This window comes from Equus asinus, chromosome 11, assembly GCF_041296235.1.
Source record: "Equus asinus isolate D_3611 breed Donkey chromosome 11, EquAss-T2T_v2, whole genome shotgun sequence".
NCBI classification, from domain to species: Eukaryota; Metazoa; Chordata; class Mammalia; order Perissodactyla; family Equidae; genus Equus; species Equus asinus.
This window is the reverse complement of record NC_091800.1, coordinates 33482140-33506559: the sequence shown is the minus strand read 5'-3', so window position 1 is coordinate 33506559 and position 24420 is coordinate 33482140. Positions and strand designations below refer to the sequence as shown.

General features: G+C 42.4%; 1 protein-coding gene across 1 annotated transcript; it reads right to left on the bottom strand.

The window, feature by feature from the left end:
- Positions 1-3227: 3227 nt before the first annotated feature.
- OLFM4 (olfactomedin 4) lies at positions 3228-23885 on the bottom strand. The gene is made up of 5 exons (XM_014854861.3): positions 23679-23885; positions 18599-18751; positions 13041-13253; positions 11886-12045; positions 3228-5101 (listed from the first exon to the last, which is right to left on the bottom strand). The coding sequence occupies exons 1-5, from the start codon at positions 23847-23849 to the stop codon at positions 4290-4292; spliced, it is 1509 nt and encodes a 502-aa protein (XP_014710347.3). The 5' UTR covers positions 23850-23885; the 3' UTR covers positions 3228-4289.
- Between the last annotated feature and the right edge of the window lie 535 nt (positions 23886-24420).

The window sequence follows — 24420 nt, the reverse complement described above, 5'->3', positions numbered from 1 at the left end:
GCACCCAAGGGGGAACCTCTCCTCTGGACAGATTGAAGGCCATCGTTCTCTACACTGGACCTTCCTTCCAGGGCTGTTCTCTTTGAATGAGTTTCAGGAGCAGATGCAGATCTCAGAGACAAGTGGGTGCATCCGAGCTACAGATGTGAGGCCTGGCAACCGAACTGACAACTCAAATAGCATATCTCATCGATGAGCCAGGCCAGCTGGTCTGTTCCACTGGCTGGGAGCATGCCTTAGAAACATGCCTGCCTTTTATTTTCTGATGTGTCACAATTCATCCTTTTGTTGTTCTGGAACATTCTGGAGCACAGGAGGCTAATCATCCTTCATAGTGTGACATCTGTTTGAGATGACTAAGGGCTCAGGCCCAGAACCAGCCTACATCATCCTGAAGGCGGCCACATAGTCACCCTCAGTCCATCCATCATCATTTCCCCTTCAGTGGTTCACAAACCAAGAAGAGGAAAAAACACACTCTTAAGGCTACAATGTAAACAAACCCTAAAAGACAAATATATTTTACTAAAAGTAGAGTGCAAAACAAATACTCATTCCTGTTCTGAGAAGGCTGATGTCCTTAGTTGATGACAGCAAAGCAAGCAAGAGAACGTGTGCATCTATTTTGGTCCCACCCATGGAGCTCCATGAAAGCCAACCCTCATTTAGGTTTTCAGTGGCTCAGAAGAAAAGAGAAGCAGCCTCAGTTTCCGCTGCTTATGTCAGTCTGTCTTTTGGAGTCAGAACAGGGAAAACATAGCTCTGAGGATCAATCTTGGAGTTGAGGACAAAGAGAAGATGTTCCAGTCTTTGGATCTCTTTCATGCCCAAAGGGCACCTGCTGAAAGAGTTACTACTTGCAACAGGTCTTATAGAGGAGAAGATGTAAACTCTGATCGTTAATCAGCTTTATATCTTGTCAAACCAATGACCACTCTGAGCTTAAAATTCAAAATGAGAAACAGGGATAATAACTCTTTGTTGAGGGCAGAGCAGGTGCCAAAAACTGTACTAAACACTTTATATACTTAATATCATTTAATTCACCCAAAAAGACTCTGAGGTAGGTGGTTTTATCCCGTTATACAGAAAATGACATAGAATCTTAGAAAAATTAAGGAACCTACCCTACCACTTGTAAGCAGCAGAACCAAGAGTCAAATCCAGTTTTGCTTGACTCCAAATCCCACACTCTACCCACTAGACATGTTTATTAGTATCAGGACTCGCCTGGGTAGAGATGCTCGTGGCACTGGGGTGGATATTGGAGAACAAACATTGAATCAGGCTGGTGGCAAGGGCACTTTCCAGTTTTTGGAGCGCTGCCAGGTAGGCCTGATTATGCCCAGAGCTAGGTACCTCCCGTGGCAATTCCAGGCCACTAGGAAACACTTATAAAGGCGGGAGGTCACCACACTTCTCCATACTCCTCTATCCAACCTCTCAAAAAATAAAAATTGAGGGAACCCTGACAACCTCTGGCAATGTTCAGTTACATCCGGGGTAATTTGAGACCGCTAGTTCTCTTTTTCAAGAGAAAACCTGAAGAAGTCAGACTCCAAGGGCTACATACTGACTGATTCCATAGAGATAGAAAACAGATCAGTGCTTGCCAGGGGCTAGGAGACGAGGGGAGGAGTTGACTACTAAATGAAACAAGGGAACTTTTGGGGAGTAACCAAAGTGTTTTATATCCTAATTGTGGCAGACTGTACACAACTGTATACATTTGTCGAAAATCGTTTAATCTTTTTTTTTTTTTGGAGGAAGATTAGCCCTGAGCTAACATCCACTCCCATCTTCCTCTACTTTATATGTGGTACACCTACCACAGCATGGCTTGCCAAATGGTACCATGTCCGCACCTGGGCTGCCGAAGCGCTTAACTGCTGTGCCACCAGGCCAGCCCCTAATCTTAGACTTTAAATTGGCAGGTTTTACTGCATGTAAATTACATCTCAATAAAACTGATTTAAATATATACACTTTTTTTTCCCCTAAAGGGTGCTAGCTGATACATTCCAAGTTAAGATTTCCATCGTGTAACTGCATTGCAGTAAACCGTCCAACCGGAATCCCTAAGTTGTTCAACCTCCCCAGCGGGCAGACTTCCTGCAGGCTGATACACCACACCCAGTGGGAAGAAGGTTCTGAAGAGAATTTTCTGGCAAATGCTTCCATAGCAGTTTAAATAAGAAGCTGATTACTAGGGTTACCTTGGCTTCCTGCCTCCTTTCCCGAATCTTCAGAGGTCAGTAACTGTGTATTTGGTGTAGAAACATTCATCTGGAAAATTGCCTAGAGCCAGATTAAATATAGCATCCCTGTTTTTAACTTACATCTCACATGACATACCTGTCTTTGTCTTCATATCTTGTTGCATTTTGGAGGCCATACCTGTCTCTATGCTCAGCTCTGAAAGATAGAGAAAAATCTTGCTAAAAACTCTAAATATTGTAGCTATCACCTGCCTGAAAAAACTTGGCATGAATTAAAAATGAGTATCTTAGTAAGACTAACTACACAAGCCTAGACTCTCTGTCCTTCCAGCTCTAGACACCCAGCCCCCTACACGTTCTCTTCCATAAAGGTACTTCTCTCCTCAATACAGCCAGTTAGCCCCTTTGCTTTCTGTCTGAGACCTCCTCTTTGGGGATGATCTGGAGACTTCTGACCCATGTTAATAGCTCAATTGGAAAAGGAACATAAGTTGCACAAATATAGTCTAACATTGGAAATAATCAGATCAGTCATGCAAATTAATAAGTACATAAGGTCATATCCCAAGAGAAAAGAGCGCAGCCTCATACAACAAAAGCTGCCAGAAAGAATGGATTTTAAAGGGAAATGAAAACTAAAGAGCCAGCCCTCACTCTGAACTCCTCTAAAAGCTACTGATGCTACCTGCTGTGAGGTGTATGGTCTCCTGGGCTTCAGTGTCTGGGAGGGAACCATTCTCTGTACCTCTCAGCAAGGTGTGGACTATGCTATTAGGAGATTTTTTTAATAAAATAAAAGAGCTAGAAAAACGAAAGAGAACATTTTTTTCAAAACACATTTTAATCACTTATTAAAAGGGGAAGAGTACAGCGTGTAAGAAGCCAATCCTATAGGCTAGGACTCATAAACAGTAAAGGAAGAAACCAAGACCAGATGATAAAGCCATCCAAAAGCACAGAGACACATACACCTGTAAGGTTTTCAAACCGCACTGATTTACTACATACTTTCAATGGTCTTTTTACATTTCTTCCTCAAAAAAAATTAAAATTTCGTTTTCTTAAAGTTTGGGCTTAAACAAAGACAACAATTGCATTAAACAATTAATATGACTTAATACAAGTCTCACACACGTTCCAAGGGCTTTATTATATAACCAGATATGCTATCATTTTATCACTGCCATCTGATTTTCTTATGGTCTTAGAGTCATGTAAGTAAAAGTTCATGGTGAGACAAAAAAATTAATTTTATTTATCCTATATCTGTTCCATAAAATACTGATTAATTTTTTTTTAAGTAGGAAGTAGGGAAGAGATGAGGGCAATTGGTTGGTAAGTCTGGTTCTAATCTTCTGAGCTGCCTTTGGAATGAAGCTATGAGGCAGGAGGGGTCTACTGACTCTTACGTGAGTCGACAATGGGAGAAAAGAAAAATCAAGTGCCTCCTCTGCAGGTTCATTTGGGTCTGATTTGCAGTGTATAAGTTAAAGCCCGAAGGGACCTTTCTCAATAAAAGTCAGAGCATTTTACAGACATAATATAAGCATGCTGAATTTACTTATCTTCTATGTACATAACGTTGTTCCAGGTGCTAATAAGAAAAACAAAATTGGAGATTTGGTCCCTCATGGCGCTTCAGATATTAATCTGCCCAATGAAGCCACAGGTTTCTTTCAGGTGTGGAAGAGTTAGCCGGGCTACACGGAGGAGAACTGTTTGCTGAGTCCACTCTCCTGTGCAAAGAATCCCCAGAAGCCACACAGAGTTCTCTTTAAGTTCCTTAATTTCCAGATATCACTTCACTGATGGCCTCCTTGGACCCATAAAGCCCCTAGATCTCTAACAATCCCACTGCCCTGGAAGGACCTTATCTCAGAAGAGAAATGCATCCTAGGAAGTGATGGCTTCCAAGAGAACTCATCAGATCAGGTCAAATATCCTAAGTCTCTAGTGTGGTAGAACTATATTCCCAAATATTACTACTAAGCAAATACTCCTGCAGGTATCTAAATAAGTGGAGAAGACCACTTTTTCAATGACTATTTTATTTCTCTCTCACCCAAACCCCTAAACATCTTGCTGGGGTTCCCGCTTGAAGATAACATCGTAATTCAGAAGGTAACCGTCATTATAGACATAAAGTTTGTGATCAAAAGGGTGATAGTTAATGCTGTGCACATTTTCCTGCATCTTATGCATTGTAATTTCTAGTCTGCCCTCTTTGCCTGTGTTTGTGTCATAGTAGTAGAAAATCTCTTCTGTTCTGGTGCTCAGAGTACGTGTGGCATACAGAACCCCACACACCATGAAGGCGTTAGAAACAGATGGTTTATACTGCTTGGTATACCAAGTGTTTAGCACCACAAGTGAGGTGTCGTTGAGTTTACTAATCACCATGTTACCAGTGTTGGCTTCAGTTGAATAAATCACCCACAATCCATTCTCATCCACAGCGAAGTCAATGTCTTGCCAAGCAACATTTGCATATGAAAAGCGGTTATTATAGACAGCATTAGGGAGAGTTTCAGTCACAGCAACTTTGTTGGTGCTCAGGTTAACTTTGGCAATGTTCCCGGTGTTGTACCAGTTGACATACATGTTGTTGTTATAAACTGCTGTACCACTGCCTTGGCCATAGGCAATCCGATAATGTTGGGCATGTTTGTACAATAGCAAATCATCCAGTGTGTTGTAGAGTCTGTAATATTCCAAATACCTCCCATCTGTATTCAAAGGTGCCACCCAGTACAGCCCCGTCCCTGGATGCTGGGGAGAGTAATCCCGACCCCAAGCACCATACTTGTAGGAGAACCCTTGCCAGTTGAGCTGAACTACGGCCGGTCTGCTGACGTTCACCACACCACCGTGACTACAGCTCCCTACACAAACAAGAAAATAAAAGGGCATTGTTAGAGAAAATAAATGACAAGATACAAACAGTTTAATGTCCTAAGAACCAAAGGAATCCATAAATATTTTTCTTGTCAAGGTTCAATGACAACAGTGGTTGTGATGGAGAAGAGCCAAAACCTTCTCTTGGTTTCAGTCTCAATGCAAACCCACTGTCAGCTCTAGAGAGAACTACCTTCTATTTCCGTGGATGGGCTTTCAATCTGGAAAATGGGGATAACAAAACTGCCAAGAGCCATATTAAAAAGATTTGAGGGCCCAGAGACAGGAAAGGGGGACCTGGTGAATTTTATAAATATTCTTCTATCTGGAAGCATTTTGCAAATATGATTTTACTTCGTGTTTCTTATAGAGGAGGCAAGGTCATCCCAGAATCCTACCCTATTTCCATAAAACCAGGAGGTGCTATTCACCAAGGTCAGGGAGAAATGCGGTGAAGGAGAAAACTGTCCTGGGCAAGGCTCCTTTCTCTTCCCCCTTCTGCCCTTCCCTGGGACCCGAAGCCCATAACCACACCAGGTACCAGTACTACCCCAGACCAATCTCAGAAGGGGATTTTTTAATATAGTATTTTAAAGATTGAGAAAGATGATCCTATATTGGTGGAAGTTCAGCCCTTAGAAGCCATGGAAGTTATTTTAGGACAATATTGCCTGCTTTGCACCCAAAGCACAGCCCATCACATAGATCACTTGGTGATCATCTTGCTGCAGAATTGTAAAGTGAATCTTACTGCTCATAGCCCATATTCTACTATGCCATAGAATGACAGGAAAATACTTTATCTTTTCCATTCTGACATTGTAATTGTCACAATGTATACAACCAAGTGAGACCGGACTCACTGGCCGACTGAATCTACGCTCCCTGTAACACTTGGGTAAATGAGTCAGGCTGGGTGACTGGCGCTTCACATTGTACACCCCCTAAAATGCCTGCCAACCCAAACCGTTTACAAGCTATAAAGAATAAAATAAAATTCCTCCAGTATTTTTATAGTAACTATCCAAAGAGTTGAACACATATTTTCTGGGATCTTAATAAATATCCTTTAAAACAAAGAGAGAGAGAGAGTTTATTGGATGACAACGAAAATCCAGCTTCAAGTACATTTGAGGTCATTTTCCCTCATCCTGCTATCTGGAGCAGAGCAGGTAAAAGAAGGAGAGAACAGGGCTTGAATCTCTGACTCTGGCTTTAAATGCTTGGAGGGAATCCAGGAGGCATGGATAACACGTGAGGTAAACTGGCGCCCAAAGTAGCGCTCCAAAGAATTGCCTGAGATTACCATGGTAGGGGCTGCGGGGGAGCAAAGCTTTTGCTTCTCAGCCTCTGCCTCTGACAGATAGGGAAAAATCTATTCTTTTCCTTGCTAAATGTCTCCCCCTTTTCTCCTCCTCACTCAAGGACTGCTCAGAGGTGAAACCATTACTAGAAATCCTGCTTTCATTCTTCCAATCTGCTGGGGCTTTTTGGTTCCAGAATTAAATACGTGCCCCTTAAATGCTCTCATAAATCCGCAGTTGGTGGGAAAGCCAGCCAACCATACAACAGGTAGAGAAATGAAACCACTCTATACCCAACCTCAAATAATTTTGCATATCATTAAGCAGAACGCAGTCGCGGGTTTATTTTAATAATGCATGCACCATTTCATAAATAAAAAAGCAACGTGTGTTCAGCCAAGAGACTGCTCTCCACTAAAGAAATAATAAATAAAATTATAAATTATTATTTCTTCTCCTAAAAGTGATCTCTCAGATGAATGCTTGTTTGCTTTTGTTTATGAAACAATGCATGAATTATTAAAATAAAGTTAGTGGTGTGTTCGGTTTAATGATAACAAAAACTGTTTGAGTTTCCATATGCTACAAACTGGATTTTCTAGTTAAAATATCTTCCTGGGAACTTATTTATTCAATTACATTTCACTCTGAAGAAATGAAAGAAAGTCTCTTTTTTTCTTGCAGGTTAGAAGACTTAGAAGTTGTTTTCTTAAGTGAATCTTGCCTTCCTGGAAAGGATATAGCCCAAACCAATAGCAAGAGAATAGTTAAGGAAAATGTATTATGCAGAGAACTAATTCAAGCATTATCATGAGGTTAAAGATCACAAACTATTCTGTCCTGGATGTGGAAATCCTTAGACATGAAAGAACCAAAATAATCTTCTCTGAAAAATTACTACTACTGTTACATACTACCGCTAATAGTAATAATAATGATGGCTCATCACTTCACAAGGTGGCCAGGAAATTAAACTTGTACCTGGTATAAATATTAAAATTCTATGAAACTTAAATCTCTTTTTCTCACCTCCCAACAATTCCTAAACACTCTCCTGTCCTTTTTTTCATCTCCCCTTTGTCTCCTTTGGGCCATTTTTATGTTGCTGGCTATGGTCAGAAGGAAGTGGAAATAGAGAAGAGAACAAAGCCTTGTTGCCAATACTACAGATGTGGCTATGGCAGTGACAGACCAGTGAAAAGGCTATGGCAGGCTTCCCAACTCCTGGCAGCAAACCATCTTGGAAACAATATTGAAAGTGACAGCCAGTCCTGTGCCCACTGCCTATCTAGTCCAGCTGGAATATCCATCCCCCCACCCATCTACCCAGAACTTCTCCCAGCCTCCTTTATCTCACATCCCTTCCCAGCCCCTTCCTTCATTTCAAGGTCTTAGAGATACTCCATTCCCTTCTTGACCCTCCCATCCAACTTCACCCAGCCACTGGGACAACGCCTTGCCTAGCCATGATCCAAGAATTGTGAAGGACAAATGAATCATTCTGCATTTTCCAGTAGAAGAGAACACAGACTAGAGCTGAGAGCAAAAATACACTTTTAGCTGCTCCACATGCAAGGAAGCAAAGGTAATTTGGTGTTAATCAGGCCGGTGAGTTGGTGGAACTTTCTTGTCACTCCAGGAATCACAGGTGCACCTCTCTATTAGAGCATCTGTGGAAGGCAGTCTGGTACAGTGAAACTATTGCCAGACAGATTTCAATCAAATCCTGACTCCAATACTTACTAGCTGTGTATCCTTGAGCAAGTTACTTAACATTCTGAGCCTCAGTTTCCTCATGTTAAAAAATAATATTAAGGGCCGGGCCATGGCATAGCAGTTAAGTTCACCCGCTCCACTTTGGCAGCCCCTGGTTCGTGGGCCCAGATCCGGGCACAGACCTACACACCACTTATCAAGCCATGCTGTGGCAGGCTTCCCACATATAAAATAGGGGAAGATGGACACAGATGTTAGCTCAGGGCCAATCTTCCTCAGCAAAAAGAGGAGGATTAGCAGCAGATGTTAGCTCAGGACTAATCTTCCTCAAAAATAATAATAATTCCTACTTTGCAAGACTATCAGGAAAAAATAGAGGGAAAGTATGTACACATAACTCAGTAAATAGTAACTATCAGCATTAATCCCATCATGTTACAATTAAAGGTTTATGCAACTATCTCCCTTCCCGGATAGTGGTTTTGGAGGTTTCTATACCCATCCTGGTAACACTGGTACGCAGAACAGGACCAGTCACACAGTGGTGCCAAATTATGTTTGTGGAATAAAGGAAGGAAAGACTGATCAAATCTCCCAAACCAAGCTTACCCTTACCTACAAAACACTAGCCCTCTACCCTGCTACGTATCTGAATTTTTCAAAGATCCTGGTATTCTCTCCACAAAACACAATGCGAGGAGCCCTCTACACAAGTGTAGCCTTGGTTAGCAATCTCTTCAACATGCAGCTCATTAGATATTGCCATGGTATTCTGAAAATACCCTGGGAAGCCACATGGTGAGATTTTAAAATAATCTAAGTTGGCATTTATGAAGTCTCATGCTTAGTAGCATTGTTTCAAAAAGCCAAAGATGATATGCCTACAGAGGAAACAATCTTGGATCCATCATTTCACTCTCTCACCTGGGCGACTGAATTTTGTTTGGGCAAAGAGGAGGGTACAAATGACATGTGAGAATTAGGCAATTAAATTGGTCATAATCATACAATGATCAAGAATAAATTGACTCTGAATTATTGGATACATGCTCCCCAACACTCTGCTCTTCCCTAGGTTTGGGGTTTGGGCAGGTCACCCCACACCTTTCATACCCTACTCAGTCCCTGACCATTTTCGGAGCACCTGCTCTGTGTCAGCAAGGAGCCTAGCGTCTCCAAGCATAATGGTGATTGACTCCTGGGCATTCGCATCACATTCTGCCTAGCTGCAGTCAATTAGATTCAGGGGAAAAACAGAAAGAGACTGAAGCTAGTTGTTTTCAGGAAAAAAAAAAAAAACGTTAATGAGCAGGAGGCCAATTATTTTAGATTAGAAAGTTCTATGAAATGAAGCAGAAAAGGATGCCATTTGCAGCATAAACCAAATATAAAGCACATTTTATTGAACCCTAATTACATGTACTGGTTCTAAGATCGAGCTGACCACAGGGGTAGCAAACAGCAAATGGCAGGGAGGGGCCGAGAGAGCACAGAATTACTTTATAGCTGAGACTTGCATACAGGCTTTTTTTTGTTCTGTGCAACTCTGCAGTGAAAAAAGCAGACAGGCCAGATTTTAAAGTTCCATAATAGTGAGTAACTTTAATTAAAGTCTCCACAGGCTGACAAGTTTGTGGTGCCTGGGGATTTTCCAATTCTGCATTATCAACCAATCCAAACAGAAAGAGAGCAAGTGAAAGAAATTGATCTAAAAACATGACAAAAAGTCAGTTTAATATAAACATCATAAATATCATATGAACAAAGCTGGAGGAAGGCCAAGTGGCTTGGCAGGGATCCAAGTTACAGCCAAGGTTGTGGGAAAGTGAGAGAAAATCTGGGTCCGACTTGCTTAAACAACACAGCTGGGCTGAGATGGCTCACAAAAGTCTAAGTGTGAGGACCCCGTGGAAAGTTCTAGAAAAAAATTCTAACAAAAATAATCCACAGATTCACTTGTTTCCGTCCTTAGATACTAAGCAGTGTACTTTCTCCCCTACTGTTGTCCTTGAGTTACTAACACCAGACACTCTGGGCCCTGAGATGACCAGGTGAGAGAGGGGCCTTGCATTCCAGCCTCAGCTCTGTCACTAACCAGCTGTGTAGCCTCAGGAAAAGCAGCATCCTCAGCACTGAAGTCCCCTCCTCTGAGACATGATGGGCCTGAGCTAGATGGCCCTGAATGTTCCTTCCTGCTATAAAAATGTCCTTATTCTAAGGGATGCATAGAAACCTGTGCTAGAAAAATCTATTCCATGAGGAAGATTTGCTGAGGTAAAAAAAAAAAAAAAAAAAGAAAAAGAAGAAAAAAAGACTTGCTCAGGTATTATCAGGGGTTGTCATTGCTTCAAATCCTGTCCTCAAGGAGCCCAGCAGAATGAGCCCTCGTTTCCAATGCATGTTGACACCACTGATCCCAGGCCAAATTTAGCCTGAGTTTGTTACAGAGGACAGAGCACAGCCTTTGTCCTAAACCTCCTCTGAATGTCATACGATGACAGATTCTCAACTGCAGAGGGAAGGGAGAGTCCCCTGAACAACACCAAGAGGCTTATAACTATGGCGGTATCTAATTAAAGCCTTAAAGAAACCAGCTACACTGACAAGGAGCCAGAGACGCACGGCCTAAAAGGAAACAGATTGTGAGCAATAGGAATTACTGAAAATCACAAGAACTGTAGAGTTGATGAAAGGATTCCTTCCCCATTCACGCTGAGATGCTCGCAACCTGCAGAGAGAGCTTCCCTGTGACACGGGTGTCTCTAAAGGACAGGGCTGCATGCTGCGGCTGAGAGGCTGGCTTTAGTTGACCTGGAGGGGTGTGCTGAAGTGCACGAGGACCTAGCACTGCCTTGGTTTGCAGCAAGGCTTTCACTTCAACTATAATAATAACAATTGCCAGTGTGTAAGTGCCGATCACAGAGCTCTGAGCTTCGCAAGCTTTGTTTCATTAATCCTCACAGCAACCCTACAAGGTAGGTGCCACTATTCTGCATTTTACAAGCAAGATTAACGATCTTTTGCCACCGCCACATAGCCAGAAAACTCAGGTCTCTGGGGTCCCAAAGCCATGATCCTGGCCCCCACACTCCACTGCCTCCATTCACAGGGGTATTTATGGACCACCCATCTCTGTGTTATACTTGACCCCCCTGGATGATTGATTAGAGAGCGAGACTCCATCCCTGCCCTCCAGGAACGCACTGTCCGGGAGGGAGGGCAAGACACACCCACAAGTACTGGACAGGTGGGGCCATCCCTTTAATCCTCATTGAATCCTAGGATACACTCTACAGCGGGTGCTTAACATGCATTTAAAGAAAGCACAAAGGAAAAATAAAAAGGTGGAAGGAGGGAAGGAAGGCGAGAGGGCAGGAAGGAAGGAGGATTCAAAGCATAACCCCAGCTCATTAGATAAATCCTCAGGACAGCGTGGATGCCACACAGATTCCAGAAGCTTTCACCTGGCCCCCTAATAGCAACTCCATCACCATAGAGATGTTTTTCCTGTTAGTAAATGCAAAGGGTATGCGTGTGGATCTTGTTTGAAATCAACTTATTGTTTGTGTTTTTCCTCCGTGAGCCGCAGAATGTGATAGTATGTAGAGCTACTGGGGAGGAGATTTAAAAGCATGAAGGAGTAAACTCATGGTGCAAGAAACCCCATCCCTCCTTCACGATTGCCATCCTGAATTCCTTCCCCACCTCCTCGTGGGGCCTGGCTCAAGTGGTAAAAATATGGCATGCTTACCTGGAGCGGGAGGAGGGGGCGTGGCAGGAACCATTTCACTTTTAGAGGCTTCACATTCCTTTAGCCTGTTCTTCAGAGCCACAATTTCTCTGCGAATGCTGAGGACATTGTTTTTGTCTAGAGTCTCCAGTTTCTCTACCACAAGAGTCAGATTCCTTATCTAAGGAAATAAAAATTCAGAGTGACTTTATATTATCATGCGATTTCTTTCATAAACATTCCAGGGCTGAATTTGTCACTTAGTGAAACATTGCTGGAGAACACACCTGAGATTCTTCTGAATGGTTTCATTTGGAAGAATACATTTTATGGTTTAGTGTGAACGCCTGTCAGATCACAGGCAGATGTGTGTGACAAGGAGAAAATGGCAAAGATTTTAACGGCTTTAATAATAATGCATGGGCTCAGACTAAGCATCCACAAATGTCCATTAAAGTTCATTTCTAACAACCTCTTCCTATAAACTAGTGTTTACTCATGCTGTGTTATAATTAAGTTTCTAACGAACGGTGAGGGCCAGAGAAAAGTTGAATTCTAAAATATGTAACTAGAATTCTCAATTATAGCCCATGACACGACTGTGCTAGTAAATTCCTGTGGATATAAATTATCCAACCATAACATTAATGTGATGGCCTTTATCCACGGAGATTAAAAGTCTTCACTAAAACATACTCACAAGAAACTTCTTTAAAGGGGGTTACCAGTATGTGGAGAAGAGTTCCAAAAGAGATCAAGGATTACGTGATCACCCAAAAGGAGAAGCAGACCTAGCAAGTCCAAAATCAGGTAACCTCTGGCTTTGTAGTCCCCCTAGGCTAAACGCAGAACAGAGAGGACCCTTGATCTAGTGTGGCCATGAAGATGTTCAGATTTATATCATCTCCTTTCTAGAGACATGGAAAGGCCCTTTGGTTCTGGGGCAGGACTCTGACCATCAGACAACACCTGCTCCTCAATCAACGGGTTCCCGAGGTGTTTAACTTAGTATTCAAAGACAGGCATCCATCTAGAGCAGAACACGGGACATGCCACTTGATCACAAAAGAGTATAGAACTAGCAGTTGGAAGAGAGAGATTCATATCCTGGTCTTAAAACATGATCACTGAAGAGAATTTATTATTAATACACTGAGAAGTGAGTTCACTCCTTACCTCCACTTCCAGCTGGTCAACAATTTCTGAGCTTCCAACAAAACTCTCCTTCAGCCGTATGATCAGTTTCTGCATCTCCTTCACTTCTATCTTGATTAACTCAAAGTCCAGTTCAGAGTATTGAATGGTATCCTTTTCCATGATCTCTACTCGGACAGTTAGGTTTACGAGTTTCTTTTCATACACACTGATTAAATGGACATACTCCTTCACCTGAAGGCGAATCAAAATGCTCACGTCAGTTCCCAGAGTAACATCATGTAGTCTTCCTCCATTACCAAGCCCTTGGAGATGATTTGATTGCTGTCAATCTCCTTTTTTTTTTTTTTTTTTTTTGGTAAAGAGATGGATCAAAAGTATTTTTAACTAGACTTTTTTATCTATCCAAATACAAACTAAAAGAACTTACTACATTTTGGGGGGCGGATTTTGCACTTGCCTACACAAAATAATTTTGCTTCAGAATCATCATTTGCAAGTACATTTTAATCTCCATTTTAATGTTTGAAGATATTAGCTCTCCAAACTAAAGCGGTCTGAATCAGAGTCTCTTGCCCTCCCTCCTCCCCTCAATGTACATGATCAGGGTTTCCCAACCTCAGCACTATTGACATTTTGGGCTATGTCATTCTTTCTTGTGGAGGGATGTATTATGTACTGTAGGATGTTTAGCAGCCACTCTTGCCTCTAGAGGCCAATAGCATCCACCCACCCCCTAGCTGTAACAACCAAAGGCATCCCAGACACTGCTCAATGTTCCCTGGTGGCAAAATCACCACCACCACTGCTCTAGTATTTTCTGAAAGAGGGAGAAATGCACTAAGCAGAATTACTTCTTTGGTCACCACACGCAATGAGTTTTGAGCCCCTCTGCCTTTTACAAAGTGGCATAAAGACCCAACTTACTACACAATATGTGAGTGTATGTGGAACTGTAAAGTGCACATTTCATTAAGTGCACCCACATTTATTTCAAGAACTGATTATTGCAATCAGACCTTTAAATTGCACATTTGTTGCATATATTTGAATGTCTGATCATTAAGTTAAAATACTTCCAAAGATTCCCTTGATGGTTTAGTGTATAATTGGAATCTCCAAATGGATATTTCAATAAACACAGTTGGTGGTTCTTTCTGTATCTGGTCTCTAAAAGAAATGCCATGGCTTTTTTAAGGACCTGCTCATTAAAAGTTGCTGGTTTTATATTCTTTTTAAAAATTTGAACGTAAGTGATACTTTTCCCCAAACTGCACTAACGTCAAGTAGCTGATCCACAGTGCCTGGGTGAGTTCAGAGCCAGATGTTGGCCTCTAATCCTTCTAAAACCAAAGGCAGCCCTAACTTCTGTCATTTTAGCCCTTCCGCTTAACTCCAGTGTGCGAATTAAAGTAGGCTCATAGGCTGCAGACCTAAAGGGCTAGGGCTTCAGGCAATGAGGATTTTAACGAAAGTTGGAAATACAGCCCTTGGCATTTCTAGGGTATCTCCTCGGGCAACTGATCCTCATCGCCATCAGATGTGCCATCACTTGGAGGCTCATAGGGCTGTTGACGTTTTGGTGGATAAGGAGGTTAAAATACATATATCTCAAACCTAACAAGTCTCCTTCAAAAGTGCAAACACAGATATAAGGTAACCAGCTTTCAGTTTCTACAAAAACCAGACGTAAAACCTTGCCCCCGACAAAAAATAACAATAAAGTGCCAATCTATTGCAGAAATGGAAGTTTGTGAAATGAATATTCTTGTTGGCATTTGGCCTTGCCAGCTCTTGGGGCAAATGAAACACCCTCGGCTTTCCTGGAACATTTTGGTGGCAGATCTCAGCTGTTGTTCTAAAAAAATGAGTGATTCAAGTGTCATCTCTGCTAAATAAAATGTGGCTCTCTCAGATTCTTGCTGACAAGCAAGGCATAGTCTGGAGTCTGCTACCTATGAGAGTGTGTGGTGAGCCCGCCGTAGTTCACCCACAAAATGAAGGGTGTCTAAAGAACTGTTTAGGAAAATACAGGAAAGGAAAGCTCAGTGATGTTCAGAAAGACGGGAACCACCCATGGAGTTCTAGAAAATAGGAGAGAATTTGAGGATGGGCCAGAAAGACTTCACAGTGTGCATTTTACCAATTTAAGTAGATTGTTAGTACAAACTCTTCATTAGATCCCTAGTGTTGAGACAGCATGGACCATTCTGAGAATACCCCAGGTCTTCCTAGAAGGTACAGTGTCGGCAGAGGCAGCCCAACTTCCCTGAGGATGTGTCGCAAGAATATGGGTCTAGCCCTAAGGGGACACATCCTGTGTCAACATCTTTACTGAGAAGCTTCTCATCACTTCAAGTTTCAGCTTGAGAAGATTCGTCCATGCTTGCCTTGAAATCACCAGCCTAACATTCAGAGTTTCCGTTCTTTTGTTTGTTTTGCCACGTATTATGTCACTGATGGGTTCTAAGATTCAAAGTTTGTCTGGGGATTTTTTCCAGGGTGTTTGTTGTTGTTCCGTACAGTAAATGTGGTCTTGTAATAGATAACAATGCAGTACAGCTGGCTATCAAGCTAAAGAATTAGTCTGGCTCATGCTTCTGCTAGCTCCTCAAAACCTGTGATGAGAACTACGGCCAGATTATTTGAAATGAGTAAATGTTCTTTGCAACATACTGTTATTTTAATATATCTTTAAAAATAAGTGCAACAAGATTAGTTGAGCTTGAATTGACCATCAAGTCATATGAAGCACTTGGGAGCTAGACCCACCTAAGCTCAGATTTGACTTCAGTACTGAGTGAGCAATTCATTTACTCTCTAAGCCTTGGTTTCCTCTTAAAAACTAGGAGCAATGATACCAAGCTTACAAGACTATAGTAAAGACCTGAGATCATGCATATTAAGTGCCTAGCATAATGGTTGGCCTATAAATTACAGTAATTATTAGAGAAACAGTGATTTCAGGTTTTTTCAATGTGACCTTTTAATTTATTATATTTCACTGCACAAAACATTGCTCAATCAATGTTGTTTGCTTATGGGTTGCTTAAATGTCTCCCGGGCTGCCTCAACCTTCTCATGCATGAGGATCTATTAGCAAATGTGTTATATTAAATAACTTGCCCCAAAGACCATAACCCTCAAGAGAAAGAAAATCCTGAGCTGCCTTTTGTGTCATCCCCTTCCTAAGTATAGTCACGAGAGGACATATCACAAACAATAGAAAAGTACAAAATGCTTTCAGCATCTTATGCAGAGGCAGCTCCCTGTCTTCTCTGTGTACTGACAGAAAATGAATCAATGTAAGGCAGTCAAAACCCTTTTCTACTGGCCTGCCCAAATGGGCATTCCCCCAGGCTTTTAGATAAACGGTGATTTCCAAGGCAACTGAGGGACAGCTATAATAATTCACGTGGAAATTCAAAAGCCCTCAGCTGAAGAGATAACTTTGGATTTGAAGGGCATTACTGACCTACTGCATCTCTTCTTGGGTCTGCATGCGAGGATGATAATGGCCTGGCCGAGAGAAAAGAGAACTGGGATAATTCCTAAGAGCCTAACTCCTGACCTGGCTTAACCAGCACGAGAAGGATGATCTCTCCATTTATGTCCCTTTAGCTTTAAGAACCTCAGTTTTTCCATCCCTAAAATGGGAGGGAGAACACCTGGCCTATCTACCTTAAACTGTTGCTTGAGAGTAAAATAGAACTGGAGGCATTAAGAAAAGCACAAAGGGAAGCTGTTACTGTTATTGTTGTTATTATCACCTGTCACACCGAATCTATTACACAAATCTCAGCTGGCAGGTCAATTTCTTTCTCAGACTTCAATCACAAATTTTTTAGGACCAGCTACTGACACTTTCAGAACTAAAAGTTTTCCCGCCTACTCCACACGTCTTCCCTGCCAATTATTAGCAAGGCAGATGTCACCTGCCCCCCCTTTGGGGATTGGAATTAAATGTCCCATACTCACAAACCTGGCAAGCTACATACTTTGCCTGGAGCAGCATGGGGTTTCAAACTGCCCTTCACACTCCTGCCAGCAAAGAGGACATGCAAATCAGTAGCTTCCACTGTTTCAAAGCAAATGACTCTAACTGAAAAGATCTTTACCTAGGATTTTCCTCCACTTGTTATGTTTTTATGCATAACTTCTTATCTGTACTTGATTATGCTGGAATAAGGCTATGAATATTAATGGCTTGAATTTATAATTTAGTGCTGTGCCTTTTCTGCTGATTAATTCAAGGACATTTTATTTCTTAAGAAGCTAGGTTCCTGGAGTAGTCAAACACATTTTCCTGGCCACTCACTTAAACTTAGAATATTTAGCTACCAATTCAGGTTGAAAGCAGGGTCTCAGTCTGACCCTAATTTTTGTCTTAAAGGATAACTGTGCTGGATGCGGAGGTAGCTAAGCTTAAATTTCTCAGGAAAACTTATTTTGAATCTTGCAGGAAAGCCAGAGCTCCTTGTAAATTAATGGAGTTGTATTAAATAATGCATAATGTGATTATAGCCTAGCTTGGACCTCACCTGTGCAGAAAATGAGAGCCTTTCTAATTGATTTTTAACTTGGCTAAAAAAGTAGAAGGAGTCAAAACTGGAATGCCAAGTCACTTTGCTCCAGCCAGCTCAGAGAAAGGCAAACCCTGTAAGACAACTTCGTCTGGCCAGAGAAAAGTGGTAATCAGGGAGTTCGAATCAGGGATTTACCAGCACTGAGGGACCTGTTAGTCTTGACTCAAATTCCCAAGGAAGCCTTCAGTTTTGGTCCAATGTTAGACACGTCTAATGTCATCTTCCTGCTGAGACAACAGAGGATAACATCAAGAAAGAGAGAGAGGGAGAAGGAAAGAGGAAAAGAGTAAATTGGAAAGAGAAAATAAGAGGAAAAAACAGGAAAAGAAGGAGGAAGGAAGGAGGATAAGAGGCAGAAGGTTCGGGGGAGTAGAGGAGGAGAGGGCGGAGGAAGAGAAGATGAAGGGGCCTTCCAAAAGTATGAGTAGACCAAAAAGAGTAAAAAAAAAAAAAATTTAAGAAGGAAAGGGAAGGAAAGATTAGGAGGGATTGACAAAGGAAGGGTTGAGACAAGGGGAGAATAAAAACAAAAGTAAGAAGGAATAAAATGGGAATAGGAAGAAAAATGAAAGAGAAGGAAGACAATAGATTAGAAAGAGGATAGAGGAGACGAAAGAAAAGAAAGCAGAGCTGGAGGGAAGACCAACAGGAAAAAGAAAGAAAACAATAAAAATTGCAGAGCTGGGGCTTGCGGGGAGAGCCCAGGCTTCCTTCCATCAGCACAAGCCTCACAATATTGAAGCGAGTTTATCCACGGCGGGAAGAATCTCAATCCCATTTTCCTCCTGTGCTCTCACTTTTCCTGCTCTAAAGAACTCCAGAGGTGTACTGTGAGATAAAAGCTAACACCTCCACAGGATGCAAATGTGCTGTCTCTGACACACTGAAGAACGGCTGCTCATCAAGTCCTGAATAAAAAAGTGTTTTGTTTTGTTTGTTTGTTAGATTGTTCTTATCACGATATTGTTGGAAGAGAAAAAAAAAAATGCTTACTTTAGAAAGCTCTATCTTGAACTTCTCAGAGAGAATGTGAGCTGTGTATTCCAAGCGTTCCACTCTCTCCACGGGAAAGGTGGTGTCTGGCAATGTAATGGAGCACTGGCAGGTCCCGCGGTCATCCTTGGAGCCGGTGAAGTTGGAAAACGACTGCAAATAAAAATAAGTTCAATGAGAGTAATAAGCTGGGAAATGAGCTTTTTGGCAACTGGAGTGACAGAAATTGGCTTGTCCAAACCGTGCTTAGAGGCAAGCAAGTGGGTCCAATACATAAATGAGTAGAATCATAGAAACAAGCTACAACACCCGTAATTACACTCTGTTCAGCTGCATCTCCACCTGTTGGGCTGAACCACGACATCAGTCACCTTCACCTAGAGGAAGATTCTCCTTTCTTAATGAGTCTTAAAGGAAATTATTACTGTCCAGATGCAAGGAAAGGAAAGGAAAGAAGTGAAGAGAGTCCTAACTTTGAATTCTAATTCTACCACTTACTGGACATGAACCCTCGTTAAATCTCAGTTTCCTCACGTGTCAAATGAAGATAACCAACTTCACAGGGTCGTCCTCAAGATTAACTGAATAATGCAAACCAAGTCCCTGGCACATGGTAGGAGACCAGTCACTTTCCCTTTCTTTCTACTCACTCATTTTCTTTTCCTCACCTGTATCCGCACCCCAACCCAATGTCTTCCAAGAGAATGAGGAGAACATCAGGATATGGGTTATAGTGAAACTATACGATGCAATTCACATCCTCTCTTCACCTGGGAAATTGTATAACTAATATCCTTCAAAATGGAAACAAACCAGCCGTTTGTTAAAAACTGAACGATGTATGAGTTTGAAGGTTTTGTGCAGATTTTTTTAAGTTTTCCAGCTTACCACTTGCAGGAAAGTCGTTTTAAAATATTTGATGTTTCTTTAAGATATTCAAGCTCACACTTTGGTGCCGCTGCATATTTTAAAATGACAGATTTGAAAGATCCTGTTTTTCTTTTGTCCCCATTGAACTTCCCCAAGGGGATCTGGCAAAATTAACATTTTTTTTATTACTGTTATTGCCTTATAGAGTAACTCCTGGCAGCCAAGTGGCTGTGCCCTTCCGTGATCTCATCTGCCAGCCAGCCCAAAGCTCACCTGTGGAACATCAGCCTGAACATCTTTCTGAAATTACCAAGGGGAGGGCAATGGCTTGCAGAGTTTGAAGAGACGCAGGCTATACCTCTCAAAGTTTAAGAGGTAAGCTGGCTGCAGCTGAGATTGTGTGCTCTGTGCATTTAATGTCTACCAACCTCCATGACTCCCAAACGAGCAGGAGCTAGATTTAATCAAGATCTATTCTGTCAGCGACTTTTGGACCAATTAACTGAGGGCTTTGCAACTAAGTTGTTAATTTAACAACTAATTTAGTTAATTTAACCTAATCTTCTTTAAGATGAGCAGAAAGAAAAATATATACATATATATATATTTAGATCTTCCTCGACACATCATGGGGTTATGTCCCAATAAATCCATTGTAAGTTGAAAATACCGTAAGTTGAAAATACATTTAATACACCTAACCTACTGAACATCACAGCTTAGCCTAGCCTACCTTGAACATGCTCAGAACACTTATATTGGCCTATAGTTAGGCCAAATCATCTAACACAAAGCCTATTTTATAACTGTGTTGAATATCTCATGTAATTTATTGAATACTGTACTGCGAGTGAAAAACAGAATAGTTGGATGGGTACAGAATGGTTGTTAAGTGTGTGAGTTGTTTACCCTTATGATCACGCAGCTGACTGGGAGCTTCGGCTCACTGCCGATGCCCAGCATCACAAGACAGTGTTGTACCACACCTGGATCGCCTGGGGAAAGACTGAAATGCAGAATTCAAAGTTCAGTTTCTCCTGAAAGCATATCACTTTCCCACCAGCATAAGGTCGACAAATCCTAAGTCGAGGACCATCTTTAAGTCTAGGACCTCTGTACGTAAATATATATACAGATACATATATTTGTAACCAAAATTCTCAATGCCAGGTAAATTCTTGACATTGGCCTCAATTTTCTTTGCCAATAACACCCCACACCTGCAGGAATTGGGGAATAAGGAGGAGGGACAGGCAGGTTTATGCTGAACACAGGGGCTGAGATGGAGGAAGGGAAGGGTCTTCTCCAGGGATGAATAAGGACCGGACAAGCTATATAGGGAGCCTGTCAGAGAGGCCAGCTTCCCTTGGAACCAGCTTTATCACTCCCACTGTAGATAGAAAGACTCCAGCGAAAACTCAAAAAGCCAAGGCTTTTACAGGAGGACCAGTATATCATGGACTTTTGAAGAAATAGCTTATTATAATAACTGTCTACCCTCCCAAAAACTCTCGAATTGCATTTTGACAGGGGGAGGTTAATTAGCTGCACAAGACAGGGTTGGACCATTCTTAGAGTTCTCTGCAAAGCTCTGTCAACTCAGAAAACAGTGGAGATCATCAAGCAGTTTCTAGACAATCAACTAGAAACCACTAGCTAATAACTTTCAGTCCTGAAGTTCACCTGAAAGGCAGGCAAATAATTATGAGCCCTGCTGACAGCCTTCCGCTGTCTTCTGTTGAACATCTCTGTCCCAGCACTGTGGACTCCCCAGCTTCCATCCTGCTTATCATCAGCCCAGCGGGCTCAGCTGACATCAAAATGGTCCATAAGTTTGATCAGTGTCTCCCATTAGAGATATTTCTGCTCCTCTCATTCAAAGACAATGAAGCTAATGGTGATGGGTCTCTCTCTGCGGTGATATGCCTAAACTCTATGCTAGTGTAAGGTGGGGAATGGGAGGCAAAGACAAGTGCTTATCCCTTTGGCCTTGTGAAGGGTGAATAGGACCCCATGTACCCTACAAGACACCTTACACCGATAGGTTCTCACTCAGCATGTGTTCAATTTACAGTTACTGGTGTCTACAACTTGCCAGGCTCTGGTGTTAGAGAGATAAATAAAACCCAGCAAATCAGGCCCATTGTCATTAGGAAAGTCTCAGTGTCATTTTCTTCAACAAGCCGCTTAGCCTGATGACAAAAGCACATGACTCATTCTTGCTCCGACTCTGTCAGTTACTGTGGGGAGCAAAGCGCGGAACCTTTTCTCGTCTGTGAAAGAGGACCCCGAGAGAGGCCCCTTCTTTGGAGGGTGACATCTGAGGCATGTAGAGTGCCCTGAGAACTACAGCAGAAGGTACGACACATTTGTGATTTAAGGTTGCAATTGGCTCTAATTAGCAGCCAAGTCTAAGTGCCTGTAAAGATTCAAGGCATAAAATAATGGTACTCAACATTTTCAAAGCACAGAAAATGATACGTTTGGAACTTGCTCAATGACAGTTATAAAGGGATTTTCTTCCACTTTCCAAAGAGCTCATCAAGCTGACAGCCAGCCCTAGAAAACTGGGTTTATAGTGGAAGCAACACCTAGTCCACCATAAAAATGTTGGAGTTCTGATATTGACTCACCAAAGGGAGAGAAGTAAACCAGGAAGGAAATTAAAACCTCCTAGTACAATTTAACTACCATTCCTTATCTGCTTTTAAATATTTATCTCCTTACCAGACAACAAGCATTTTCAGTTTCTGTTTCTTGACCTACATTTTATTTTCTATTATTTTAAGTGATCAACTTACCCAAATATTGGGTTGTGATTGGTGATGAAGCTTCAAAGTAAATTATTATTGTTAACCTTATTTTGGGGGATGCTAACTAGTTCTAATTGTCCCCAGAAATCATTTAGTATCATGGAATAAAATGATGCATCTGATTTCTGGCTACAAGGAATCTTTGTGCATATTCATGATTCCCAAACCATTCTCTTTTTAAAAATAGCAGTTTTCATCTATACTCCCTGAAAACATAGAACGTTGAATAGAAAGAGATGGTGAAGAGCATGAGCAGACTAAATTTGAGCTTTATAACTCACTAGCTTAGTGACCTTAAGCCAATGACTTCATCTCTCTAAGCCTCAGTTTTCACATCTCTAAAATGGGACCATTAATTCTACCTACCTCTTCGGATTAAACAACATACTATGTGCTATGTACTTAACCTCATCCTGGCATTTATTAGGCACTCAACAAACATTGTTGCTGCCGTTTCCATCTGGACCCTACCCAAAACATTTGTTAATCAGCAAATTTTCGCTATCTATATAGTTCTAATGGTGAAAATGAGAACGACAAACAAAAGCCTTTTCCTCCGCTTTTCCCACGGGTCCTTCCATCGAGATGTGATCACGTAAGCAGCGACCTGACCTGTGGGTAAAGATCATAGAAGCACAGAGGGACGGGTTTTGAAGGAGGTAAGCCTCCCCAACCCCGAGTCACACCTTAGCTTCCAAATCCACAAGGAGCCCGCTCTCTATACGTTCTAGGGACGTAGACCAGCTGGACCAGTCCCTTTCTAGCGCATGCTTTGGGTTGGCTTGCTGCTACTGCTGCTGTTGTTTTGAGCTGGAAATGGCTCTAAAGATTCCCTACAAGGAAGACTGAAAAGAGTTAACACTCCTCCATGTGTAACAGCACTTTGCTAAAGACCAGTGACTCCTCTCCCTACCTCTGTCACCCATCTCCTTTACAAACTAGGCTCAGAGAAACTGTCCGGGTTCCCCTGGAGCGTCACAGCACTCATCCCCCAGGGGTCCCTGCTGGGCAGCAAATCAACTGGACAAACTTTTCTGGAGCTACTACTGGCATGACCCCTTCCCTAACAGTTCTCCTCCAGATGGAACCCAGGCATCTCTACTTTTTGGACACCCCCACCCCGCCCCTGATTCCAAAGTGCAGCCAGGTTTGAGAACCTCTTTAAAGCTTAGATTCTTTCCCAAAAGCCCCCAGCTGGAGAATCGAGATGCCATCTCTTGCTAACAATTTAATTATTTCACCTAGGTTTTAATTCATTTCCAGGGTGCCTACAGTTAACAAAGAGAGTCATAAATCTTTTAGAGTGCTCAGGTCTAGCCATCTGTGAAATTATATTCAGGTCCCCAAAAAGCAAGAGGAAGGGAATGAGTGCAGTTGTCAGACTGGGACCTACTCACCTGGGACACAGAGCTGGAGCCAGAGCCAGAGGAGAAGCCGGGACTGAAGTCATAGCTTGGGAAGGAGCTGGGGCTGGGGTCAGGGGAGAGGGTCTCCAAATCCCCCCAGTCCCCTGCAGCTGGGCCGAGGAGGAACGGTAGGGCCAGCAGGAAGGGGAGGCCCAGGCGCATCTTGTCCTCTTGGCTGGAGCAGCTGGCTTCTGCATAGAGCCCAGGGGCTTCTTATAGTGGCCCGTGGGGATTTCCCCATGGCTAGTTTGTGGGGAAAGAGGAAGCCACCAGGGACTGCCCCAAGAGGGTCAGGACACCCAGGAAACTGAGTCACCTCCACACCTTGTTTCTGAGCCCCACTCTGCCAGCTGCCCTTAGATCTGGTTATCTCCTGCGAAATATTAACTCAAATGAGCTTTTTCAAGCTTAACATCTGATTTCCAACTTGATACTTCTTTGAAAGAGATTAGATCAAAGGATTCTTTGTGGATGAAACAGGGCTTGGAGGCCCCAGGAAGAAAAAGCAAACCTCATAGCAGCCACTTCTAGTTGCCCGCCCCCCATTTTACTGACTGCTGATCTCCAGAACAAGTTCTGGAGCTCGGTTTAGAGACTGTGACTGGAGTGGAGGTGGATTCCCTCTTCAGCTGCTACTGCCCAGGTTGTCTCTGACCTCTCCCTTGCAGTGTCTGCCTCCAGACAAGGTTCTCTCCACAAGCCCACTCTGAAGGAGAGACCAGCAGTGTTTTGT